General features: G+C 45.7%; 1 protein-coding gene across 20 annotated transcripts in view; it reads left to right on the forward strand.

The window, feature by feature from the left end:
• Positions 1–23,754, forward strand: part of LOC109550947 (transcription factor Maf) — a 591,860-nt gene that overhangs the window by 217,622 nt on the left and 350,484 nt on the right. For 8 of the 20 annotated variants that reach the window (XM_073796723.1, XM_073796726.1, XM_073796725.1 and 5 more), the window contains 4 exons: positions 1,584–5,280; positions 9,500–9,602; positions 10,068–10,177; positions 17,474–21,089. In XM_073796723.1, coding sequence (XP_073652824.1) covers positions 4,151–5,280; positions 9,500–9,602; positions 10,068–10,177; positions 17,474–17,507 — 1,377 coding nt within the window. In that variant the 5' untranslated portion in view covers positions 1,584–4,150 and the 3' untranslated portion in view covers positions 17,508–21,089. Of the gene's footprint in view, positions 1–1,583; positions 7,624–9,499; positions 9,603–10,067; positions 10,178–17,473; positions 21,090–23,754 lie in introns of those variants that run through there. The other 12 variants (XR_012328244.1, XR_012328245.1, XM_073796730.1 and 9 more) reach the window with 8 other exon arrangements.

The following is a 23,754-nucleotide window of genomic DNA, read 5'->3' on the forward strand; positions in this document are numbered from 1 at the left end:
AATGCCACTAACAGAAGACTGTAAATGTTTAGACACCCCCGTGAATCACCAAATAATAAAGGAAAAGGACAAAAATGAGAATTAAGTTATAAGCTTGAGGGCACTGCTGCTCCACGTCTAAAAAATAATTCGGATCCTCCTTTTTTTCTTTTTTTTTTCCAAGAGAAAATGGGAGACTATAAAAGATTCTGCAATGAGAGGAAAAAAAAGATATCCTGCCTGGTTTGACAGCAGTGTACAAAAGTAAACCATAAAAATGTGCAGATAATGATACATTTATCTGACCAAACATGGGTATTTAATATCTAGAAATGACACATAATTGCAACAGTTAGGTGCATGGCCATGAATCTATATCTCATGGTCTTCCTCATTGGTGAACTTTGTTTATAAATGTTGTTTTATTTATAAGTGTAGCAGTTTCAGTGTTCCTGACCAAAAATACTTTCATGAAAGGCAGGGATCGTATCTCACAGCTTTTACCAAAACTGTGATGCAAAAGGATTAAAGAAACAAATTCTCGTAAAAACTGAATTACTTCTTCCTAAGCATGCTGAAATTCATACTTTACATGCAAAATAGAAACTTCAGACATTTGTGGCTAGTGACTTTAAAAAGGCTTAGAAAAGTATTGCTATAGACAATGCTAATGACACGATATGTTTATGTAATTTAAGCAGTAAATTTTCCTCTGAATACATAAGCTGTAATCCCTTAACTTCATTACTAGGTGAAATACTGTTTGAGAGGAGGAAAGCAAAGGAATTCTGTTAGGTTGCATAAATATTGACATAATCTTCACTCTTTCTTCCCCAAACTGGTAATAGACATACCTCATTCCATCCCGACAAAGTACTCCCATAAAACCAAAACTACCCATATAAACAGCTTCTCTGCAGTGATGATGAAAAGAAAAAGTGCTTTTCTAGAAAACAGCAACAGTGCTGTCCTTTTAGGGTAAGGATGTGCCTACAAACGTTTTGGGGAATCTCTCGTTAGGGATTCCAGGGTTTGCTGAAACCCAAGGCTGCCAGCATGAGAGAAATTAACACAAGTCTAATCTGGTGTATGAAGCCAATGAGTGACACCTAAGGTCTCGTTATAAATAGTAAAGTATGCTGTCCGGTGGGTGAGAGCATTCTGAAGTGCAGTGTTCAAGAAGCTGGCTTAATATATGACTAAGTGTCAGAAGTCAGGTTTTCTGAGAATTACTTTTCAGATAAACAACTTTATAGCACTGCACTTAATCTTACTTACTAGAGACATCTCATTCATCACTGAATTACAAGTAACTTTAATTCTATTGATATTGCCATAAAGCCCGTCGAAAATCCATCCTGACACTTTTAAAGGGTTTGGGGCCCTGTTTGTTACATGGGATTCTCTTGCATAAGCCTCTCAGCTGTAGTTACACTTGGAAGGCTCCTGGGTCCCCTGGCCTCTGTATTCACAGTCAAGGGGGATGGTAGAGAAAAATGATTCTCGCACCTGCCAGCACTGCCTTCAGCCCCTTTCCTAACAAAGTCGGGTTCTCCCACTGCAGTCAAACTAACTTTCTGTGCCTCTTTTCTCCTCCCACCTAGGGAAACCAGCTTCTTTTCATTTCATCAACAAAACTGGACACGGATCAATTTCAACTGACCTTTGCCGAAAGGTGGCGCTGTTGAGGTAAAAACCAAGTCGGTCCAACAATAGTTTTCACTCTTCGATCGTTTTGCAGGCTTTTCAGAATTTTTTTTTTTTGAATGCACCGTCCTAGCGTCCCCCCCGTCCCATAAAATAAGATAAATATGATTAACACCAAATGCATTTCATTAATTGGAGGAATCAACAGTCCAACATCCAAGCGGGCGGGCTGGTCTTCCAAACGCTGGGTCGGCTTCACGCACTCTGCTTCCCCCCAAGTCAATCTCGGCTTCTCCATCTGGTCTATCGCTTTAAAATCTTAGAAACAGAGTTGTTGGTTCTTTTTTCTTTTCTTTCTCTTTCCTTCCTTTTTCTTTTTTGCATAAGCTTTAGAAGGATCGGTCTAGAAAACTGAATAGTCATTAGCATCCGCGACCCCGAGGGGGAGATGCAGCCCCCCACTCCACTCCACCCCACCCCCACTCTAGGTTTCCGGGCCCGTCCGAGAAACCGCCGTTTAAAATTTAACCCTTCGAGGGGAGCTGGTGAAGGCTGGGTGTTTGTTTTTTTTGTACCCCTTGTTCCACGCCACGATCAAGTCTGAAATAATTAAGTGAAACGTAAAAGTGCAAAGGGCGCGCGGGACCCTGATAGACAGGAGTCAGATTTCATAAGGGGGTGTGTGTGTGTGTGTGTGTGTGTGTGTGTGTGTGTGTGTGTGTGTGTGTGTGTGTGTGTGTGTGTGTGTGTGTGTGTGTGTGTGTGTGTGTGTGTGTGTGTGTGTGTGTGTGTGTGTGTGTGTGTGAGTGAGGGGGGGGAGAGAGAAATGAATCTCAAAGGCCAAACTCGGGCCAGAGTCGGAAGCCGGAGGGTGAGCCGGGCTGACCTGACTCCGAGCTTTCCCGGAGTTAATTCGCGGAGGAGTTCGCTCCCCCCGCAAGGGCACGCGACGCCAGCGGGCAACCAGCCCCCGCGCGGAATGGCTCCCGAACAACTTAGTTCACCTCCTTTAAAAGAGGGTGATAAAGCGCGCTTTCTCTTTCCGCCGACTCCAGACCGCCCCAGCAGGCGCGCGGCGGGGCGACGTCCTCCGCGCCGTCTGGACCCCTGCACACCCGCGCGCGGCCACCGGGAAGAGGGACAAAGAGTTTGGGCCAAGTTTGAGCTCCGGGCCCTGCCAGGCTCGGGGGAAGGAAGGTTCCCCCGGGCGGACACCTGGGTGCCAAAGGTGGAGCAAGGAGAAAAAGCTACCCGGTGAATTCACGACCCTGGGGATGGTGGTCGGCGGGGTGTGGTGGGGGGCGGGGGGCGGCGGCCAATCCCGGCCGAGCGAGTGGCGGGCGAGCTGGGGCTCCGGAAGGCAGGCCTTTCTCGCTCCGAAGTAAAGCCAACCGTCCTGCCGGTCCACCCGGGTTTCCGCAGTCCCCCTGGAAAACTCCTTCCCCTCTTGCACCAAACTTTGCGCCGGGCTTTGCAACCTCCCGAGGAGGCTGCGGCACAGGAAGGGTTAAGACTGCCAGTCCCAGCTGACAGTCAGCTGATTGGGCCCTGATTGACAGCTCGGAAAAGTTTCCTTGTTTCTATATTATGCTAATTGCGGCCGCTCTCGCCGCCTCCCATTGGTCCGGAGTACCAGTCAATTTCCCTTTTGGGCCTGACGTCACAAGTGCTATAAAACTCAGCAATTGCTTTAAACTCTTCTTGCTGGATCAGAGGCTTTAAAATCTTTTTTTCATCTTCGAGCTGTAGCTCGGGCTGCTCGTCGGCTCGGCCTCTCCCCTTTTGCTCTCCGCCTCGCCTTTCCCCAGGACTTCGCTATTTCGCTTTAAAAAAAAAAAAGGCAAGAAAGAACTCCGCTCCCCCCTCCCTTTCCTCCAGCCCGGCTGCACCTCTGTCTTGCACTTGGCACGGAGGGAGGAAGACCGCGAGGTTGAGAGAGAGAGAGAGAGGAAAGGAAAAAAAAAAAAAAAAAAAAAAAGCCAGGCAGAAGAGGAGGCGAGAAGCATGAAGTGTTAACTCCCCTGTGCCAAGGCCCGCGCCGCCCGGACAGCGGCCCGCCGCGCCTCCAGCCCCGAGCGGCCGCCGCGCGCGCCCCGCCTGCAGCCCGGGCCGGCGAGGCGAGCACTCCTTATGCAAAACGCGCAGCGGAGCGGCGAGCGGGGGACGCCGCGCACCCAGCCGGGCTCTTCTGGCTTCGCCGCCGCCACCGCAGCCCGCAGAGGACCTTCCCGAGCCTGAAGCCGCCGGCTCGGCGCGCTAGGAGGCGAGCAGGCGAGGAGGGGCCGGGGCGAGCGAGCAAGCACATTGGCGTGAGCAGGGGGGAGGGAGGGCGGGCGCGGGGGGCGCGGGCAGGGCGGGGGGTGTGTGTGCGCGCTCGGAGGTTTCGGGCCAGCCACCGCCGCGCGAGCTAGAAGCGCCCCAGCCCGGCAAGCTGGCTCACCCGCTGGCCACCCAGCACAGCCCGCTGGCCCCTCTCCTGCAGCCCATCTGGCGGAGCGGCGGCGGCGGCGGCGGCGGCAGGAGAATGGCATCAGAACTGGCAATGAGCAACTCCGACCTGCCCACCAGTCCCCTGGCCATGGAATATGTTAATGACTTCGATCTGATGAAGTTTGAAGTGAAAAAGGAACCGGTGGAGACCGACCGCATCATCAGCCAGTGTGGCCGTCTCATCGCCGGGGGCTCGCTGTCCTCCACCCCCATGAGCACGCCGTGCAGCTCGGTGCCCCCTTCCCCCAGCTTCTCGGCGCCCAGCCCGGGCTCGGGCAGCGAGCAGAAGGCGCACCTGGAAGACTACTACTGGATGACCGGCTACCCGCAGCAGCTGAACCCCGAGGCGCTGGGCTTCAGCCCCGAGGACGCGGTCGAGGCGCTCATCAGCAACAGCCACCAGCTCCAGGGCGGCTTCGATGGCTACGCGCGCGGGGCGCAGCAGCTGGCCTCGGCGGCCGGGGCCGGCGCCGGCGCCTCCCTGGGCGGCAGCGGCGAGGAGATGGGCCCCGCCGCCGCCGTGGTGTCCGCCGTGATCGCCGCGGCCGCCGCGCAGAGCGGCGCGGGCCCGCACTACCACCACCACCACCACCACCACGCCGCCGGCCACCACCATCACCCGACGGCCGGCGCGCCCGGCGCCGCGGGCAGCGCGTCCGCCTCGGCCGGTGGCGCGGGCGGCTCGGGCGGCGGCGGCCCGGCCAGCGCCGGGGGCGGCGGCGGCGGAGGCGGCGGCGGCGGCGGCGGCGGCGGCGGGGGCGCGGCGGGGGCGGGGGGCGCCCTGCACCCGCACCACGCCGCCGGCGGCCTGCACTTCGACGACCGCTTCTCCGACGAGCAGCTGGTGACCATGTCGGTGCGCGAGCTGAACCGGCAGCTGCGCGGGGTCAGCAAGGAGGAGGTGATCCGGCTGAAGCAGAAGAGGCGGACCCTGAAAAACCGCGGCTATGCCCAGTCCTGCCGCTTCAAGAGAGTGCAGCAGAGGCACGTCCTGGAGTCCGAGAAGAACCAGCTGCTGCAGCAGGTCGACCACCTCAAGCAGGAGATCTCCAGGCTGGTGCGCGAGAGGGACGCGTACAAGGAGAAATACGAGAAGCTGGTGAGCAGCGGCTTCCGAGAAAACGGCTCGAGCAGCGACAACCCGTCCTCTCCCGAGTTTTTCATGTGAGTCTGACACGCGATCCCAGCTAGCCACCTTGATAAGTGCTCCGTGGGGGTCCGACTCGGGTGTGGGCTTGCCACTTCCAGAGCCTTACTCGCCACCGCCTCGCCCCCTCCCCTCCCGAGCTTGCCCCCCCCCCCCAGTTGCCCCCTGCGCGCACGCACACGCACACACACACACACACACACACACACACACACAACACACACCGTGCTCCGAGTTGGTGGTGGTGGCGACGGCTGTTTTGAAGTCGGGGAGGGGCAGGTTGTCTGGCTCATGCATTGCCAATCTGAAATTCTCCATAACTCGCTAGCTTGTTTGTTTTTTCTTTTTTTTAACACTCCCCCCCCCCCAACGTGCTCAATGTTCAGCGATCTCGGCAGAGTTCCTCATGCTCACCTTTGAAGCCTGCATCATTCACATATTTTTTTCTTCTTCAGTTCATGAGCTGGTGTTCATTTTCTGTGTGTGTGTGTTTGTATTGTTTGGATTTTTTTTTTTAATTAGAGTTTTTGGAGCTTGCTGTGTTACCTCCTTTTTTTTCCTCCCCACACTCCACCCTCACTCCCTCTCCACCCATCTCCTCTGAGATAAAAGAAAAAAAAGAAAAAAAAAAGCTAAGTTTTTTTTTTTTCTCCTCCTGAGTTCTTCGTATGAGATTGAGCTTGCAAAGGAAAAAAAAAAATGTGAAATGTTATACACTTGCAGCGTGCTGAGTTCCATCGGGTTTTTTTGAGCATTGTTATGCTAAAATAGAGGGGAAAAATCCTCGTGAACCTGCCACAATCAAGCCTGCATCAACCTTCTGGGTGTGACTCGTGAGTTTTGGTCCTTATGATGCCAAATCTGAGAGTTTAGTCTGCCATTTAAAAAACTCATTCTCATCTCATGCATTACGATGCTTGCTACTTTGTCTTAGCAACAATGAACTATAACTGTTTCAAAGACTTTATGGAAAAGAGACATTATATTAATAAAAAAAAAGCCTGCATGCTGGACATGTATGGTATAATTATTTTTTTCTTTTTTTTTTTCCTTTTGGCTTGGAAATGGACGTTCGAAGACTTATGGCATTGGCATTCATACTTTTGTTTTATTGCCTCATGAGTTTTTTGAGTTCAGAACAAAAAAAAGTGCAACCGTAGAGCCTTCTTCCCATGAAAGTTTGCATCTGCTCCAAAACTGCTTTGAGTTACTCAGAACTTCAGCCTCCCATTGTAAATGCACTGAAGGGATTCCTTGTTAAAGATGCCAGAATGGGTTAAAAAATTTAACACGGCCAACAGTAAAGAACTCTTAATGCTTTCTTTTTAATAAGAATGACTGCCCCACTGGGGGGACTAAAATTGTGCTGTTGCCGAAAGCAGTCTAAAATTTATTTTTTAAAAACAGAAATCTGCCCCGTTATTTTTTTGGTTTGTTTTCTTTTTCTTTTTCCTTTTTTTTTTTTTTTTTTTTTTTTTTTGGCTTTTGGTCATTGTCAAATGTGGAATGCTATGGGTTTCTAGTATATAATTTAATTCTAGTTTTTATAATCTGTTAGCCCAGTTAAAATGTATGCTACAGATAAAGGAATGTTATAGATAAATTTGAAAGAGTTAGGTCTGTTTAGCTGTAGATTTTTTAAAAGATTGATGCACTAAATTGTTTACTGTTGTGATGTTAAGGGGGGTAGAGTTTGCAAGGGGACTGTTTAAAAAAAAGTAGCTTATACAGCATGTGCTTGCAACTTAAATATAAGTTGGGTATGTGTAGTCTTTGCTATACGACTGACTGTATTGAAAACCAAAGTATTAAAAGGGGAAGCACCCCTGTTTATATCTGTAGGGGTATTTTACATTCAAAATGTATGTTTTTTTTTTTTCAAAATTAAAGTATTTGGGACTGAATTGCACTAAGATATAACCTGCAAGCATATAATACAAAAAAAATTTGCAAAACTGTTTAGAACGCTAATAAATTGATGCAGTTATAAAAAACGGCATTACTGCACAGTTTTAAGATGATGCAGATTTTTTTACAGTTGTATTGTGGTGCAGAACTGGATTTTCTGTAACTTAAAAAAAAATCCACAGTTTTAAAGGCAATAATCAGTAAATGTTATTTTCAGGGACTGACATCCTGTCTTTAAAAACAAAATGAAAAGTAAATCTTACCACAATAAATATAAAAAAATCTTGTCAGTTACTTTTCTTTTACATATTTTGCTGTGCAAAATTGTTTTATATCTTGAGTTACTAACTAACCACGCGTGATGTTCCTATGTGCTTTTCTTTCATTTTCAATTCTGGTTATATCAAGAGAAAGAATAATCTACAATAATAAACTGCATTTTTTTTTTTTGATTCTGTACTCAGTTTCTTAGTGTACAGTTTAACTGGGCCCAACACTGCGTTAGAAGTGTAAAAGGCATCCTTTTCTCCAGAGGAAGGATTAATGGAGAAGTAATGAGGCAATAATTCAGAGTGAAACATAGGCTGTTTTGTGAGGTGGAAGGCCAGTCCCTTCCAATAATTAGTAATATTTAATATAAATGTAAATTACAATCTCTCAAAATCCCCCTCCCCCAGAGTTTTCAGTTTTCAAATAAGTAGAGACATCATTGCCCTGGTGGAAACAAACAAACAAAAATCCCAACCAGAGAGCAGGGCCTTCTCAGCCTCGCCCTGAGCTTCTCATCCCACCACACAGCCATCTAGAGGGAAACGAGCCCGGCAGAGAAGGCATTGACAGAGGTGGCTTGGGCACATATGCATTCAATGGTAAAGATAAACAATTCTTGCCTTTTGGCTCAAATTGATTATTTTTCCTTCTTCCCTTACATGCCATGATTTTCTTGTTAGCAAGGCCTGACAGGATTTCACATCAACACTTCGGACAAATTACAGTTGTTTGTTTGTTTCTTAACTTTGAAGGTCATTTGTCTTAAATAGGAAAAAGAAAAATCCACCTCTCACAGAAGTCCAAGTACGTATCTGGGTTTAAGCTGTTATTAAATCATATTTCCCTGTGAATATTTAGCTGAGGGCTTCTCCACGTAGATGAGCTGGTAATGATTTCAGAGCACCTTAGCTCCTGGAATACAAGCAGAAAATAATGCCTGGTTGGAATAAAGGCTGTGCTTTGATTTATCGGCCTTTACCCCAACACAGGCTACGTGTGCGGGCTCACTTAAAAGATCCCTTGGAAAGTCTGGAGCTACCTTCACTAACAGCATTGACCTATTTTAAAATGACACAAATTCATGCAACTAATGTTACAAATTCATGCAGTTTGCATTCTTCAGCAACGTCCCCTAGATGGCTAATAGAATGTTAGACAAAGCCAACACTGTTTTGAAAATATAGCCAAACACGGTGACTTTTGTTTTATTTTGTTTTCTGTTCTTCAAAAAATAATAATAACAATAATATTGCAACTCTGAACGAAGGCCTGATTTTGAGGAAAACAGGTTGTGCTTGGCGCTGATGAGCTCTGGCCGGTGTGTCAGCCTTCCTACCCTTTTTCACAGAACATGAAGACAGTGGATAGGGCCCCCGAATCCACACTTTATTTTGCTTTAACACAGGTCTTAATAGTAAACCTATCTCCATGTGCTTGAAGTTAGCTGTTCTTCTCTGTCTCAGAGTTCTTGTTTTGTTTTGTTTTGTTTTTTTGGTCCGATCCCAACGAGGAGATTTGCAGTCTCCCCCTGTAGAAGCAGAAATATCGCTTATACAGGAAGCCCAGCATCTGACACAAAATTTTAGGCAAACATTTTCAAAATAACAGTGACCTGGATGGAGTGACTGCAGTTACCTCATGAGGAATGCCACTTGCGAAAAAATACAGTGGTCCAACAATTAAGCATTTTGGTAGGCCCCTACAAGGCAGTTTAATATAATAAGCAGGTTTTTGCCCCAAATATGAAAACGCCAAATACAGAGGTGCTGGCAAAAAAGTGAGGTTTTGGTGGCTGCCTTTAAGAGAAGGCTAACTCCTAATGAAAGGCACTTTCAGAAATAACCATTACTAAAAACTTTGAAATGTAATGAGAGTGGTGAACACAAATACATGCTTTTTTTTTTCTTTTTAAACAAAGAAATCCTGCCTGAGTGCCCTTACTACAAATAAGTCTCTACATTTTTTTTTTTAATCATGTAAGGAAATCTAGCTTTCCCTTTACACTGCATTTGAGTCTTTGTCTAAATAGTGTTAAAATTCCTTTCATTCCAAATACAGAACTGAGCCCACTCACAGGTTGGAGCCGTCGGTGGGATACACCACATTTTGGAAGCCCCACAGCGTCATGTGCTTACCCGTGTGTTCACAAAATGAAATTTACGTGAGAACTGTATTTTTATTATTTTTATTACTATCTGCAGTCATGGAACACAGCCTACCCCTGACTTCTGTTTAGTTTCCTTTTTAAAAAAATAAATGTGTTAAGAGATGAAAGCTATTAAATGTGTAAGCTCCCTGCTAATTAACTGTGCCTCCTGTCTGAGGATCATACAGACCCACAGAAAAGCACGCTGGTGTTTCTTACTTTACGATGCGCCAGAATGAATAGATGCGATTGTTTTCAACCTGTAATATTGGTTTTTTAAAAAAAAAATCCACTGAAATTTACAAGGTATGTGCGTTGATATGAAGGGAAGTGTCACAGAAGGTTAACAGCTAGCATTTTTAAAGCCTATGTAGACATGCACACTCTAAACAGTACTTTTTCACGCTTCGTTGTTTCTCTGGCAGATAATTTTACTAAGAAGAAAAATAAATAAATAATTGACCCCCCCTCCCCAAGCAGATGCCACGGGCAGAAGCTTTAACAGAGCCGAGCACCCTGCTTTTCTCTCGGGCCCTGGATAGTATTGTATTTTCAGTGATGTCAAACGTGGTCATTCATCAGACAGAGCCGTAAGTGAAACCAATGTTAGTTAAGTACACCCCCTCCGTGTGCTTTTTTTTTCCTCCCCCTTCTCTGCTCTCAGGCATCCACAAAGTCACCTCCCATGTTTTCTTTTTTTTCCAGAACCGTGTAATAATTTTTTACAATGTATCCGACACGTTAATAGATTGACCTCAAATAGGCAGAGATTCTACTTCCTGATCTCAGTGAGGAAATGATGTGTAGATAATCATATTTATCTGCCTTCATGCCATAACCACCTGGACTCTCAACAGAGGCCATTCCAACGCGAGATGCTCTATTTCTTACTGAACGCGGGATTCTAAGGCTCTGATCTTTTCCCCCTTATACCTTTACCCCGGTAGTTTTTATTCAGTAACGTTGATTCGAGATACTTCTGCTCTTAAATAGGACGTCCCCTTGCCAAACCACCAGCTTTAAGGTTAAACACAGCGTCCAGGGGGCAAATGGTAACCACGCTTGCAAACATGGGGCGCAGCTGTCTCAGTAGCCACATTCCCAGCGTGTCCTTGTCTGAAATGACTGAAGTGGCTTGTGACACATTCAGAGGTTCCCGAGTACAGTAGTTGGAAGGTTTTTGCTGTTGTCTTTGTTTTTGGTTCAGACCAACTTACTTCCGTATTCACCCTTGGCTTGATCAAATGTACTCCCCCGGTGTTCTAGGCCAATCAATGTATTTAAAAGTCTGCTGGCCGCACAGGTATCTCAATTTTTTGCCTGTCGGTAGTTAAAGACTAACAGAGATAGGTTGGAAGACTGAGGTCCACACGTGACAACCTTTAGCCGTCTGATTTCCGTACCAGTAAAACACACAGCCAAAGCTGCGGGGCTTACTTCTCGTATAAACATGGGATCAGAGAGGCTAGGAAGCCAGGTTCACCCGCTTTACACTGCTCGTCTGCGAGGCTCCCCACTGCGATTTACTTCCGTTTGATATATTTTTAAATTTTGTCCCTTTTCTTGAAGAAATGTCTTCATTCTTAGGGAAGAGATAACTACCGTGAGAGGCTATCCTTTCCACCACTTCTGATTATTACTCAGGAGGCTAGATGAATAATTTGGGGTCGGTGCCTTCCTTGTTGTCCAGAGTAAAATAAGAGAAACCTAGTTTGTTCTCACTCTGGGCCCATCCTAAATTTAAAAGATGTCCCAAGTCCAAGGCTGGGCAGACAGTAGCCATAAGGGAGAGGTGGTCCAGCCCTCCAGCCCACTGAATCAGGATGAGTTCGTTTGTTTTTGTATTTGTTTAAAAACAGAGCAGGAGCCTTCACCCACCTTCTGATAACAGTGCTTTTCTCACTTTTGATATAAATCTTCAAAATCTAGACATCACACAGCCCCAGAAAAGGGAAATTCTCTCCAAGCCTGGCTCCACCACGGCTCTTGAACAAACCCAGCTCTGTCTGGCATTTTTTTTTTCTCCAGCGGGGGTAGGGGACAGGGTGAGAGAATTTCAGTCTCCCAGGCTGTCTCATGATTGCCGGGGCATAAAGAAGTACAGTCCTGCAACAATGTGGGAACATCTTTACCCTTTAGAGAGGGACAAAACAAAAAACAAAGCAAATCAAATTGCTTGGCACGAAGGCGTAGCAAAACCCCAGGCTCTCCATTCCTTCGTAGCATCTGTGGGAGGTGAGAAATGAGGCAAGCCAGAGAGAACGGTGACGCAGACTTCGAAGGCAAGAGTCACCCAGTGTACACATTTGCACACAGGTGCAAACCAGGTTCAGCTGTCCGTTTCTTTCCTGTATGTTCACGTGTGTTTCTGTTTTGAAAATTTTAGAGATCGAACCCCAATCAAGAGCTCCGAGGAAATTGCAGATGTCTTAATTTGGGGGCATTTATAAATATTTCAATCCGTGATTTTGCAGTGGGGACATTGGAGACATTGGATGTGTTATGCCCATATTTCTGTGGTCACCGCAGTAGGTTTGATGGCATGGTGACCGTTTTTATTGCTTAAATTTGAAAGCCCTTTGTGTGTTTTCCCTAAGTTTGCCCAATATAACAAGGCCAATATAGAAAGAACACATCAACGGCACACAGAAATCAGACCTTTCTATGAATGTGCATCAGAGTTGGACAGTTTTAAGAAATTCACAAAATGCATTTTCCACAGAGAGGCTATGATTGGAATGCACAGTTCTCTACCCAGATCGTAGTCATCTGCTAAGCACCTCTTCCCTGTTGAACACAATTCATTTGCTTTTCCTTTCTTTTTGTCAAGTAACAATTTTTTCTATAATTAGAACTCCGGATTGCAAAATCACATTCCTCCCTTCTCCACAGATTCTTGGATCTTTCATTACGATTAGAAAGGGGCATTAATTCGAGAAGGGAGGATGAGGGAGGGGTGTCTGTGGAGCTTTGGGAGAGGAGGAGAGGAAGTAGAAATAGTTCTGTGCTCACCTCCCCACGCCCCCTTGGCCTCCACCCAGCCCAGGCCTGGGTGTGAGTTACACGCTGGGGATTTGGATTCTGAATTTATTCTAAATATTCTGATCACCAACCTTGAGTGTTTCCAAGCTAAGATGCCAAAGAATGGTTTTTCCTTGTGGTTGGTTCTTTCGGTTAGGAAATAGGAGAGGCCATGAAACCTTATAGAACTGGGAGAGGAGGCGTGGTAACCGCTCTTTTGAGAGACTCCCCAGAAAGGATGGTTGTGAAGGGAATCCTGGGCTGAGAACTCCGGTCAGCAGTGCCGAGTTCCCTTTTGCAACCAAAATCTGTCCTGGTTCTGCATGACTTCATCCATTTCTGGAAGCCTGTGGAAGTGGGTTTCTGGTCTCCTTTGGGGGATTTTCCAGAAGGAAAGCAGGCCTGAGGATCCCAGAAAAATAGGCGATCCCAAACTAGGCCCAGAGGAGCAGAGGGCAGGTAGCGGCTGGTGTGCAGGGGCTGGGGGGAGTATTACTAACAAGAGACGGACCTTGGCTTATGACCCCCAGTTGCCAGGGGTCAACTCTAGGTCATTCCTAGGGCCCTAGCTTCCCACCAGGCTAGATGTGTTTGCAGGGTGACTGACAGGCCTCTGGCAGACCCTGAAATCCCCGTGATCCCTAAAAGCAATAGAGATGTCCTTAGCTCCAGGGCTTTGGCCCCTTACCACCTGGTCCCTGTCCCATCCCAGTGTCCTCTCTATAATTTCTGGCACCTCTACCCCCCATGCCTAGTCACCAGGGCCATCAGAGAGACTCAGAAATCACTACCTTGTACCAGAAGGCAGTCACCTAAGCTGAGCCTTCGGACCCATTAAGTCACTTCTGGGGCAGGTCCAGTGCAGACAAAGGCAGGGATGCAGAGGAGAGCTGGGAAGTGGCTCTGGCATGTCTAAGGCCAGCGGGAGCTTCCCACGCCAAGGACTTTGAAGCCTGGAATGAAGGAGATGAAGGCGGGGAGGATGCTGAGGTCCCGTCTCCCAGTTTCCATGCATGCCCTCTCCCCACGCATGCCCTGCACCCTCCACCCCACCCGACCCCCTCCCGGTCTACATTTGTTCTGCGCGGCCCATTCACTCTGGGCATCACTGCCCTGGCCAGGTGCACTCCGCATCCTCAGGGTCCCCTGGCCACTGCACCAAGCGCAGAAGGACAGGAAGCAGGGCCCGCGCGGTCGGGTCCGGCGGCTGCCCGAGGCCAAGAGGAGTCCCCGCGTGCCTCAGGCCCTGGGCTGCGCCCCGGGGGACCAGCAGGCTCAGGACGCTAGCAAAGCAGCTCCCCTCCGAGATGCCCGCGCCCGTGCTGGGGCACCACCGGCGGCCACACCCAGCAAGCCCCAGGGCCCCGCACCCAGCCGGTGCCCGCGACCCAGCTGGGTACTTGGGTTTGTATTGGGATTTGGTTGAAGGTTTCCAAGAGGACTGCCCTGGCCACAGTGGAGCCCTTGGGGACATTGAAAATACCTGCTCTGCTGCGCTCTGGGGTGGGCGCATGGAAAGAGGGAGTGGGGTTCAGCCCTAAAAGGCTCCGCCTTTCACCTTGGGACACCCCCCATCCCACCTTCCAGCTGCCCCAGGAACCTTCTGCAAATAAGAGCATCAGCTCCAGATCATTTGATTTTTACTCTATTAATTTTCCAGCCCATTTCCAGATCTAGATTTTTTTTTTTTTTTCCTGCTCTGGTTAGAGACAGTGAAGAGGCAAAAGAAAAAGAAGGAAATCTAGATAGACTGTTTGAAAATCTTTCTAGAAATCTCCATACAGTTGGGGTTTTCCTTGATAGAGTTTGACGTTTATTGTAGAGGAAAGCTACTCGGGAAAACTTTATTAGGATTTCACCCACAGCTCCAGCAAGAGGGGCTTGCTTGCATTCCCAGATTTAACACAGTTGCTGTCAAATCTCAGGCACTCAGAAACTGTCTAAAGAGGAGAAACTTGAAAACAACTAATTTCAGAAGGGAGACCTTCCATGTAGGATTTTTTTCTTATAGGGATCTTCAGTTTTTTGGATCCTTGAGTGTGAAGCAGTTAAGCATCATTGCACCTTCTTAAATAAATCCCCCCCCCCGCTTTTTTCCTTTTTCTTTGCTTAAGGAAGGATTCATAAATGTGCAGATAAATATGTTGAAACGAAAGCAATGATCTCAGCATCTGACGCACTTTTACACTGTCAGATTCTATGAGATCTTTTTTCTTAGAATGGGGGAAACCGGCAGTCATCATTCTCAGATGAAATCTGTTAAAAGATGATAGTCGAGTCTGTTTTCAGGCAATGGATCCAACATCTTCTTTCATCTGCCATTTATCTATCTATCTAATCTATTTATGGAACTGTAACACATTGTAGGGGGTAGGCTATTAAAAGATAAATCTACCATTTCCACATTAGGACACAGACACGATCACACGACAGAGTTCTTTTCGGTCTACTCTATGTGTTGGTAGGCGGGAGCCAAACCTAGCCTGAATGGTCTGTCTTAGAATAATCATCTTCCCATAAAGCCTTCGCTGGACTTGGCATGACTCAGAGCATCGCAGAGGTGCGTGCTGCCCATCTGTATGTTCTCGGTGCACTGTCCGTGTTAATTCCCTGCACTGTACCGGTAGTGAGACCTTTAAAATCTTCCTTGGAATATCACTGTACATTCCTATGCTATTTTAAAAGTACTATTTAATGGTTAGGTAAATAGATCCCACTTTTCAAGGCTCTGTGCTAGCAGACGTCTGGCTTCGACTACATCGCTGGGGTCAGGATGGAAAATCTCCTCTCCTGCTCCGCTGTGAGACCCCTTTGCCCTCCACCACCCTTCCCCAGTGACTAGCCTGGGTGAAGGTGATGAGAACAGAAAATGGCAATGGCTTTTGGACCCTATTCAGGTGTGCAAACAGAATCTCTCTCTCCCCAGCTTTTGAAAGTAAATGCCTTGATAACAGGATGGGTTCCCCAGGTGGCCAGAGAATAGAGGTCATCTTGAGGAAAGGGACACCAATGATCTAAAAAGGACATCTACTTTATGAGATTTCAGGCAAGATTCCAAATACGCATTTAATGAGGTCCGATTCTTTTTCTCCAGAAATAACAGAGGCTATGAGTGAGCCGGTCAGGAAGGCAAAGGGGCATTTTGCAAAGTCTCCGTTCAATTATTGCTTTGTAATATTGTTCTAAAATTGAAAAATGCCTCACGAGTCTATGATCTCCTGTAAATATTCCTTGCAGAAGCTTAACGTACGTTTGCACTGCCCCAAAGGAATTACAAAAATATTCCCTCCACAATCTCTTAAGCTTTTAAACTCTATTCACTAGCATTTCTAGAAGAATCTGATGTTCCTAAAGACTTTTTTTTTTAAGTGACCTTATATGGGAAGTTTTCTTGTTTTGTTTCGTTTGTTTGTTTGAGATTAGCCATTTGAAGTTGAAATGGAGAATAATTGATATCACAGATAACACTTCCAGGTTTTATAACTTCAGTATGTTTCTTGTTTCTTTTTTTTTTTTTTGGCATAGAAATAATTTATTTGGCAAAAGATTAGTGTATACTCTGACATGAAAGAGTATTTTGTGCCGTAATGTTTTAAAAGCATTTCTAACGTGAAATGTGGATGAAGCCCATGATGTATTTGGGGCAGCTCTGACAGATATGAATACAAATTTGTTTATATGAGTATTTTAATGCATAGTCAGACTATTTAGATAAAGGGAACTGGGAAAATTATAGAGTTACGCTAAATGAAAATTTAAGTAAAAGATTCTGTCAGTTACAGCAGCCTACAGATTTCAGCAGGTGTATGCGTTGTGTGTATTTTTTCACACCAATTGTAAAGTAATTCAAATAAAAGTGGGGCAGATTAAAGAAGAATAACTGAATCTCCACGTTGGAAAAAAAATTAGATTGACTTACTGGTTTATCACAGTTATTGTACCCAGATTGACTGTAACCATGTTGAATTTTTTAAATTAGATTTTAAATATATTTTGACAGTCTGAACTTGTAGAGTGTGGCTAACTAGGGGGAGAAATGACAGGTCTGCTTTGTTATTAAACTGCTGTCTGGAAAATATTGGACTCCGTACAGTAAATGATAATTATTTTGCCACTTACATTAGTATAGCTAATAGCAATAAGGGGTTTTTGAACCATAGAAAGCTAACTACTTTGAATTACTGTGCTTTGTTATTCACTGTGAAGCAAAAAGACGTTTTTTTTTTTCTAAAGCAATCTCATTTTCATATTACCGTTCTAAGCATTCTCTGCTACTAATTTAAACAGAGAGGAAGTTAATAAATAAAAGGGCGGTCTCTAAATGGTTCTATTTGTTAAGAGAACATCTGCAATTAAGGTCATCAGTACCAGCAGAAGAGACCAGGGCAATGGAAGAGGAGGGGGGAAGATGGAAGAGAAACAGGCCCTAGTAAAGAGCCAGGGTTTGGTTTGGGTTCCCTGGGGATGGGCAGTCTTTGAACACTTGAGAGACACCCATCAGAGACCATTCATATCCTCCTCCACTGTGAACCCAGGATCGCTTGGTTCTCTGAACTGAGGGCAGCTCTAAAGCTGCTCCAGGCTGCCAGGCCAGTGGGCATCACTGTCTCAACCCCCCGGGACCAGAGCAAGAGTGGAGAGGGGTCGTTGAAGAAGCATCCCACGCCATTCTCTTCCATGTGAACCCTTCCTCTGGCAGGGCTGAGACCAGGATGCCAAAGCAAATGGACCTAAATCACTCTTCTTTTGGTCTCATTCTGCCCTTTTCATAGGTAGTTAGGCTGCCTTGAACATACTGTCCTTCTAAAGCCCTCTTCATGGTTATTAATGACCCTTTGTTTATTTTAATATATTTACTAAATCAGGTACCCAAGGGAATCCTCTACATCAGTGATGTGAAAAATCCTGTTGCCTGAAGTCAAAGAGGTACATCTTGATTTCTGATTTGCATGTGCTTGTTTGAGTGCATTTTCCATGAGGGAGACAGCAAGCGAGCAAAGCGAGTGAGGAATGCTGATCGCTTTCGAGGCGCGAAGGTCTCCTGCTTTAGTGGTTTTAGCATTGGGGTTTCACATGTACGTAAATGGTGATACCAGATGCTGAAGTGAAGGATGCATTGTGTGTTGAGACGAGCATGCATGCATTTTTATATTGATTTCATGACGTAGGTGTGGTGTACAGAGTACTAATCCAGTCCGAGTAGATCTCAGATCTTTCGCCTTAACTAGCGTGAGTCTGTTGACTCATCTTTATATTTGAATGTCAGACAATTTGCGTTGTCCCCCTCCTGTGTCCAAATGTGAGTTTGGAGCCACTCCTCCCTTCAAATGTAGGCAGAGGGAGGCAGAAATGTGATTTTCACCTATGAAAAAAATGAAATTAAGCTATTTAAATGGGTTTTCAATTACAGGGATCCCGGGGTGAATTTAATTATGAATCCTCTTCGCTTAGAGAGCTAGACCAACACTCTTACACCAATAATTACTTAGTGTTATCGTTTTATGTATTCCTGTTACGTCTTATTGGCTAATGGAATGAAGTTTGACTTTTTTTTTTTTTATTAAATTTGCTTGCTGAGAAATTTGCATGAAATACAGCTTTGGGTTTAAGTCCCACCGTCAAATTGCTACTGTTTAAGAAGGAGACACTTTAAGAATCCAGTGAATTGAGGGTGTCAGGAAACAGACCCGGATTTTTTCCTGCTCTTCTGATATGGTATCTGATTACTTACTTTTACACGTTATTATAAGGACAGGCTTTGAATAACTGGACTGTGAATATTTAACATGATTTCTTTCCTAGCCTTAAACAAAATTAACATTTTCTTTAATAGCTCTCATACATAGATTTTAACTAAGTGTACACCTTTGGGATTAATTTGTGTATCCTTGTGTATGCATGCCATACCGATACTTTATTCCTTTCTCTTTCTATTCCTTTCTTTTATCCCTGTCCTTATAATTGCAGTTTGAAAGCCATCTATTAAATATAATGATCCAGACACACCGGGCAGGTTTTGTTACACCGAAACCATCCATTTTGAGCAAAGAGTTAATGAACTTTTAAGGCAAGATTCACCCGGGTCTTGACCCCACCCCCCGTAATATTTCATATAAGGTTACTGGCGGGAGAGAAATCAAATTTCAGCTGTGAACATGATTGACAGGTGAGCGTGAGGAAGAGAAAGGCATTTGGCTAGATGGGGAATTTGGAGAGGAGGACAATTCCTCCAAGTTACTCTGTGGTATTAGGTATTATAAGCTGATATATGAAAAGTTCAATACTTGATACTCCTGGGAGAGTTACTTAGTTTATTTTCAGAAAGTCACTTTGGTTAAGAGATTTCAGTCCTGGAAGCCAAAAATGGGGAATCACTAGCTTTCTGCTGTCTTGCTGATTTCCACTATGTACAACTTTGTGGCTTATTTCTGGCAACTTTCTAGGCTAGAGTGTGAGAATTAAATCACAAGCCATTTGGGGAGGCATTTGATTATTTTATTTATTCTCAGAAACACAGTCTAGATTATATTCTGGTTCTTGGGCATATTACAGAATAGTCATCCTAAGTGGTATCACAAAAAGATCAAATTCTCCATTTTCCTAGCATCCCTTGATCCTAACATTTTCCATTAGTGCACGTTCCAGCTTAACATACGCAAATCTACCCAAGTGCATGATTTATCAAGGTTGTGCCTTCTAAGCAAAGTCTTCTAACATGACGATCAAGAGAGACAACAGTCCCACACTGCCGTTTGATGTCAGTTTCTCCATGGTAGCATCCCTGGGTCAGGTGTGATGTTAGCATCGTCACCATGGAAAGAAGTGATGGTGTTGCTTGACCCTAAGACAAAGAGTGGCTTTGGAATTCACCTTAGAGCCTGTCTCTTAGCGTGAACTGTCAAAAGGAGGTAACACAACTACTCATGGTTGGCACCAAAGCTGAAAGCAGGCCTTTAATACATGCTCTTTCATCTTGTGTGTTGAAACACTAATTTCGGGAGATACTGGTGGACCTTAGCCTGCTGATGTGTATGCTCTACCCATTACAGATGTTCCTGACATTGGCTAAGACCCATCCGGATGCAACCGAGCCTTAACAGAGCTGCCTTGGGGCAGGGCAGGTCGGACACATATAACATAGGGGAGAGGCCTGTTGGTAGCTTTCCTGTCACCCGTGGGAGTTTCCTGATGGAACTTGTAAAAACAGCTCTTCCCGGGTTCTAAGTACCCGTCACTTTTTTTTTTTTCCTAGTCTTAACAATTAGCTGAGTGGATATGTTTTATCCTGACTGTACCTATGCTGACGTGAATTCAAACCAATGTAAGGAAGGCTTTACTCTGTTATGAACTGGGATATAAACAAAAAACACAGTAAAAGGACTCCGAAATCTTGTTTCTCCTTTGTATAACGTGTCCTCCCACGTTGCCAGGAATCACCCAGAAATAAAACGCAAGCATGGTTTCCCAATGTCCAGTGTCAATGTGGGTACCTGCGCCCAGCTATTTAATTCCAACATAAAATTAAAGATGTCATAACCATATTTCCTTTGCAGAGTCCATCAAAATATTTTAACAGAAATGGTGAATGAGGTGTTCTCAGGCAAAGGCCATGGGAAAACACAGACCGTAAGTTTTCGTCTCCTGGTGCCTCGGTTTGAAAAGCCCACGTGAGAACCGTGGCTTCACTGCAGACCCCTCAGGGCCTCTTGGTCCTCAGCTTTTAGAGTAACTGCCCCGTCCTGGAAGACAGCAAGGGGTAGGATGCTGTCTGGCACGCAGATCTGGAGAGCAGACCAATCCGTCACAGATGCCATGAGTATGTCTTAAGCACATTACATCACTGTATTTGTTGGCACTGAGAAAATAAGGGAAAATAATTCTGTTTAAAGCGTTTTATTACTGGGACTAACTTACCGAATTGTTTGTTGTTGTTGTTTGTTTAATCAGATTATGCTCCTGCCCAAGCCCCCCCTCCCCCTTTCCATACAAGGCTGCCTAATGTCTTCCTTTCTGTGGACACCGGCCCACTAGTGAGCAGATTTAATCAATTAATTATAGCAGAGCAGGTACAGGGCAAGCGGCTCAATGAACTCACATTATTTCCAGTCAACGTTAGAATGCTATCAAAGGGGCTGCCGTAAAGAAAGGAACATTATGCATTTGGGAGCATTTGGGGGTGGGGGGAAGGAAGAAGGAATTTTTGCACGAGTATAGCACTCGTTATTTAAAACAAAATGATGCTTCTGTAAAGAGCTTTCGTTCTAAAAGCACACATTCAGTCACCTGCCAAAATCTCAGATTTATTGCTGCCGTTCACAGATGCCAATGTTGAAACTCTCCTCGCCTGCCGCTTGCTGAGTCTTTCATTTCCTCGATCCAAAAATTACTGTAAAGTTGTTGTTTAGTGTCTGCCTTTTTTTTTTTTTTTTTGCTTTTCCTGGCACCTAATGAAATTATCAGCAATAAATGAGCTATACAGAAGGGTTGGGTTTGCTTTTATTTATTTATTTTTTTTGGTCTTTTTTTTTTTTTTGGCCGTATTTGGAAAATGCTGGGACAAGGGTAAGCCGGTGGGAATATTCGGACTGCCTCCCTTTCCAGCGTCTACAGGAAATAAAGCTATTAGCATTTATATAATTTCAGATGGGAACTAATACTGAGGGTGGGAGGGGGGAGGAAGTTTCAGGTGTTGAGTGGGAAACAACACAGCCCTGACCTCCAGTATAAACTGCTGGAAGATATTACCACCTAATTAACAAACCAGGGGCGCATCCTACACCTTCATCCCTGGTGAGGTGAAAATGACAAAAAAGAGAGGAAGGGAGTGTGTTTCTTGCCATTCCCTCAGCAAGCAATCATCCTCTAATGACGGGTCATCCACATGGAGCAAGTGACGATTTCTTTTTAGTCCTTTGAGTCTATAGAAAAGCACAGTAACTTCATTTGCTGGCAGGTAGGCAGTAGAGGTGAGAATTGAATTGATCTGAAATTGACCCTGCGGTCACGCCTCCTTTAAATTGGGTTCTTCAGACAAAGTTTCTTTTCTTCTTCCTGGGCTCCTGCCAGCAGCCAAGCTGAGTCTTGAGTGGGGTGGGGTCGAGGTGCAATTATTTAAAGGGATTCTGACCCCAGGGTTGAACCCCCAACGCAAAGTTCCTCAGGATGGAGACCTTTTGTTACAGATGGTGCTTAATTAAAGGGCTTGAGTCCACCGCGATGGCGTGCCTCTGGTTGGCTTATATTTTAGAATGAGGTTCATTCCTGATGTACAAGAAATGGCGGAGGAAGCATCTCTTACTGGGCTGAAAGTTTTGAACGGAGAATAGAATTTTCTGTTTCCTCTTAAATTTCTCTTCCTTATTTAACCGCCCCCCCCCACCCCGCCTCTTTCTGATGGAGCCATTAAAGGCCTTTCAATAAATCTTAGGGTGCACACGATACCTTTGACAGTGTTGGAAATCCTGCCTTGCTTTTCAGATGGCCAGGAGAGCCTGCTGGACAGGAGGCCTGGCCTCTCTCACCTCCCAGCGGCGAGGGTCGCCAAGAGAGATCAGAAATTCCTTGACTCATTTTGACCTTTTGGACCTCAGCTGAGAACCGCGGTCTCATTCTTTGCTCCAGTGGTTAGTGCCTCCTGGTAGTTCTGTCCTGATGCTCCATGGCTGTTTTATTCATGTGATAGTCAGTTTTCCCAGCCATTTTCTTTTCTTTCCTTTTTCTTCTTCTCTTTTTCTCCTTTTAAAGCCCGGAAGCATTTCCTCACCACAGCGTAGTAGAAGGAAGGTGCATGTGCTTTAACAGGCGTGTTTGGAGATGTGAGCCCGAGTTCCCCCGTGCAGGGAAGGAGCCACAGTTTGGTATGAGGACAGGATTTCTGTAGACCTCGGGGCTGCCCCGCGGCCCAGGGCGGAGGGCCGTCAGCTGCGGTCCTCTCGGCTCCGGCAGCCTCTGGAGACTCAGCACGCATGCGCATGCGAGGCACCTTTCCCAGGAAGCCTGGCTTTCCCCCCACCCCCACCCCCGCGCTCTCCTGATCTCGTGGAGCCTCTGGAACCAGAACTCGCTGCTTTCAGAGTGTTCCCCAGTTTAGTTCTTACTGATAAAACTGTTGGTAAAAATGGGATGCGTTCAAAACACTCTAGTCTCCACGGGGAACCTGGTTAATTAGAATGTTACCTCTGTTGGCTCTGCTCTTTGCTCACTTTGTAGCGTCCTGACAAGCCCTCGTGTAAAACGCCCGAAGGTCAGTGGAACGAAATAGCACGTGACTCGTGCGCTAAGCCCTCCCTACACGTTTGTGGGCGGATAATAGGCCCAGCTCCCAAACTCAGCTGAGAGGACTTGAGTTGGAGTGTGTTTGGGCCTTGCAGTCTGGTTCCTGCCCCGGAGCAGAGGCTTCCCTTGTCCGTCAGAGCTTGGAGCTTTCATAGCAGCGCGGAGACAGTCGCTCGGCTCAGGAGAGGAAAAAAAAAAAAGTAAGGAAGGATTTCGTTTTATTCTTTTCGAGCGCTCTGATATTAGTAATGAAAACTTTTCCATCCCTGTTGCTGAGAAATTTGTGTTTTTTAAGGCATTGGTGGGGATGTGATGGCGAGGGATGGGGGGTGAGGTATTAGATCCAGCAAGATGTTTCTGTCTTTACTCAGCGTCTTACAGTGTTCTTCAGATTCTGCGTCCTCTCCAGCATCCTTTCCTAATACAATAAAAAGAAGGCCCTTTCCCATGTTTGCCACGGTTAACTTATCAGATGTTTCACTTTAGGAAAGTTCGGATCCAAGTGTGTGATTTCATTGTAAATTCATCAGGTGTCTCTTGCCAAGCTATTGAGGACGCAGTTATTCTGAGAAGCCATCTTTTACTATTTCTTTAAAATGTAATTAAGATCAGGCCACTGCCTGGTTTCAACTGGACGGTTCCCCCGCCCCCCTTTTTCTTTCTTTCTTCTTATTTTTCTTTCTTTTTTTTCTTTTTGGCTATTGCAAGCTGCAGTAAAGTGACCTGTAATTTATAATCAGAGTTTGGTATCGTTAAACTGTAAAATCTGACTTTGGGGTTTTGCTCATAAAATAAATAATTGAAAAAATATAGCAATGAGGCTTGTACAGTGGAGGCAACGTCAGTACATGTATATCTGTGTATCTGAATA

The sequence above is a fragment of the Tursiops truncatus genome, chromosome 19, assembly GCF_011762595.2.
Source record: "Tursiops truncatus isolate mTurTru1 chromosome 19, mTurTru1.mat.Y, whole genome shotgun sequence".
Classification (NCBI taxonomy): Eukaryota; Metazoa; Chordata; class Mammalia; order Artiodactyla; family Delphinidae; genus Tursiops; species Tursiops truncatus.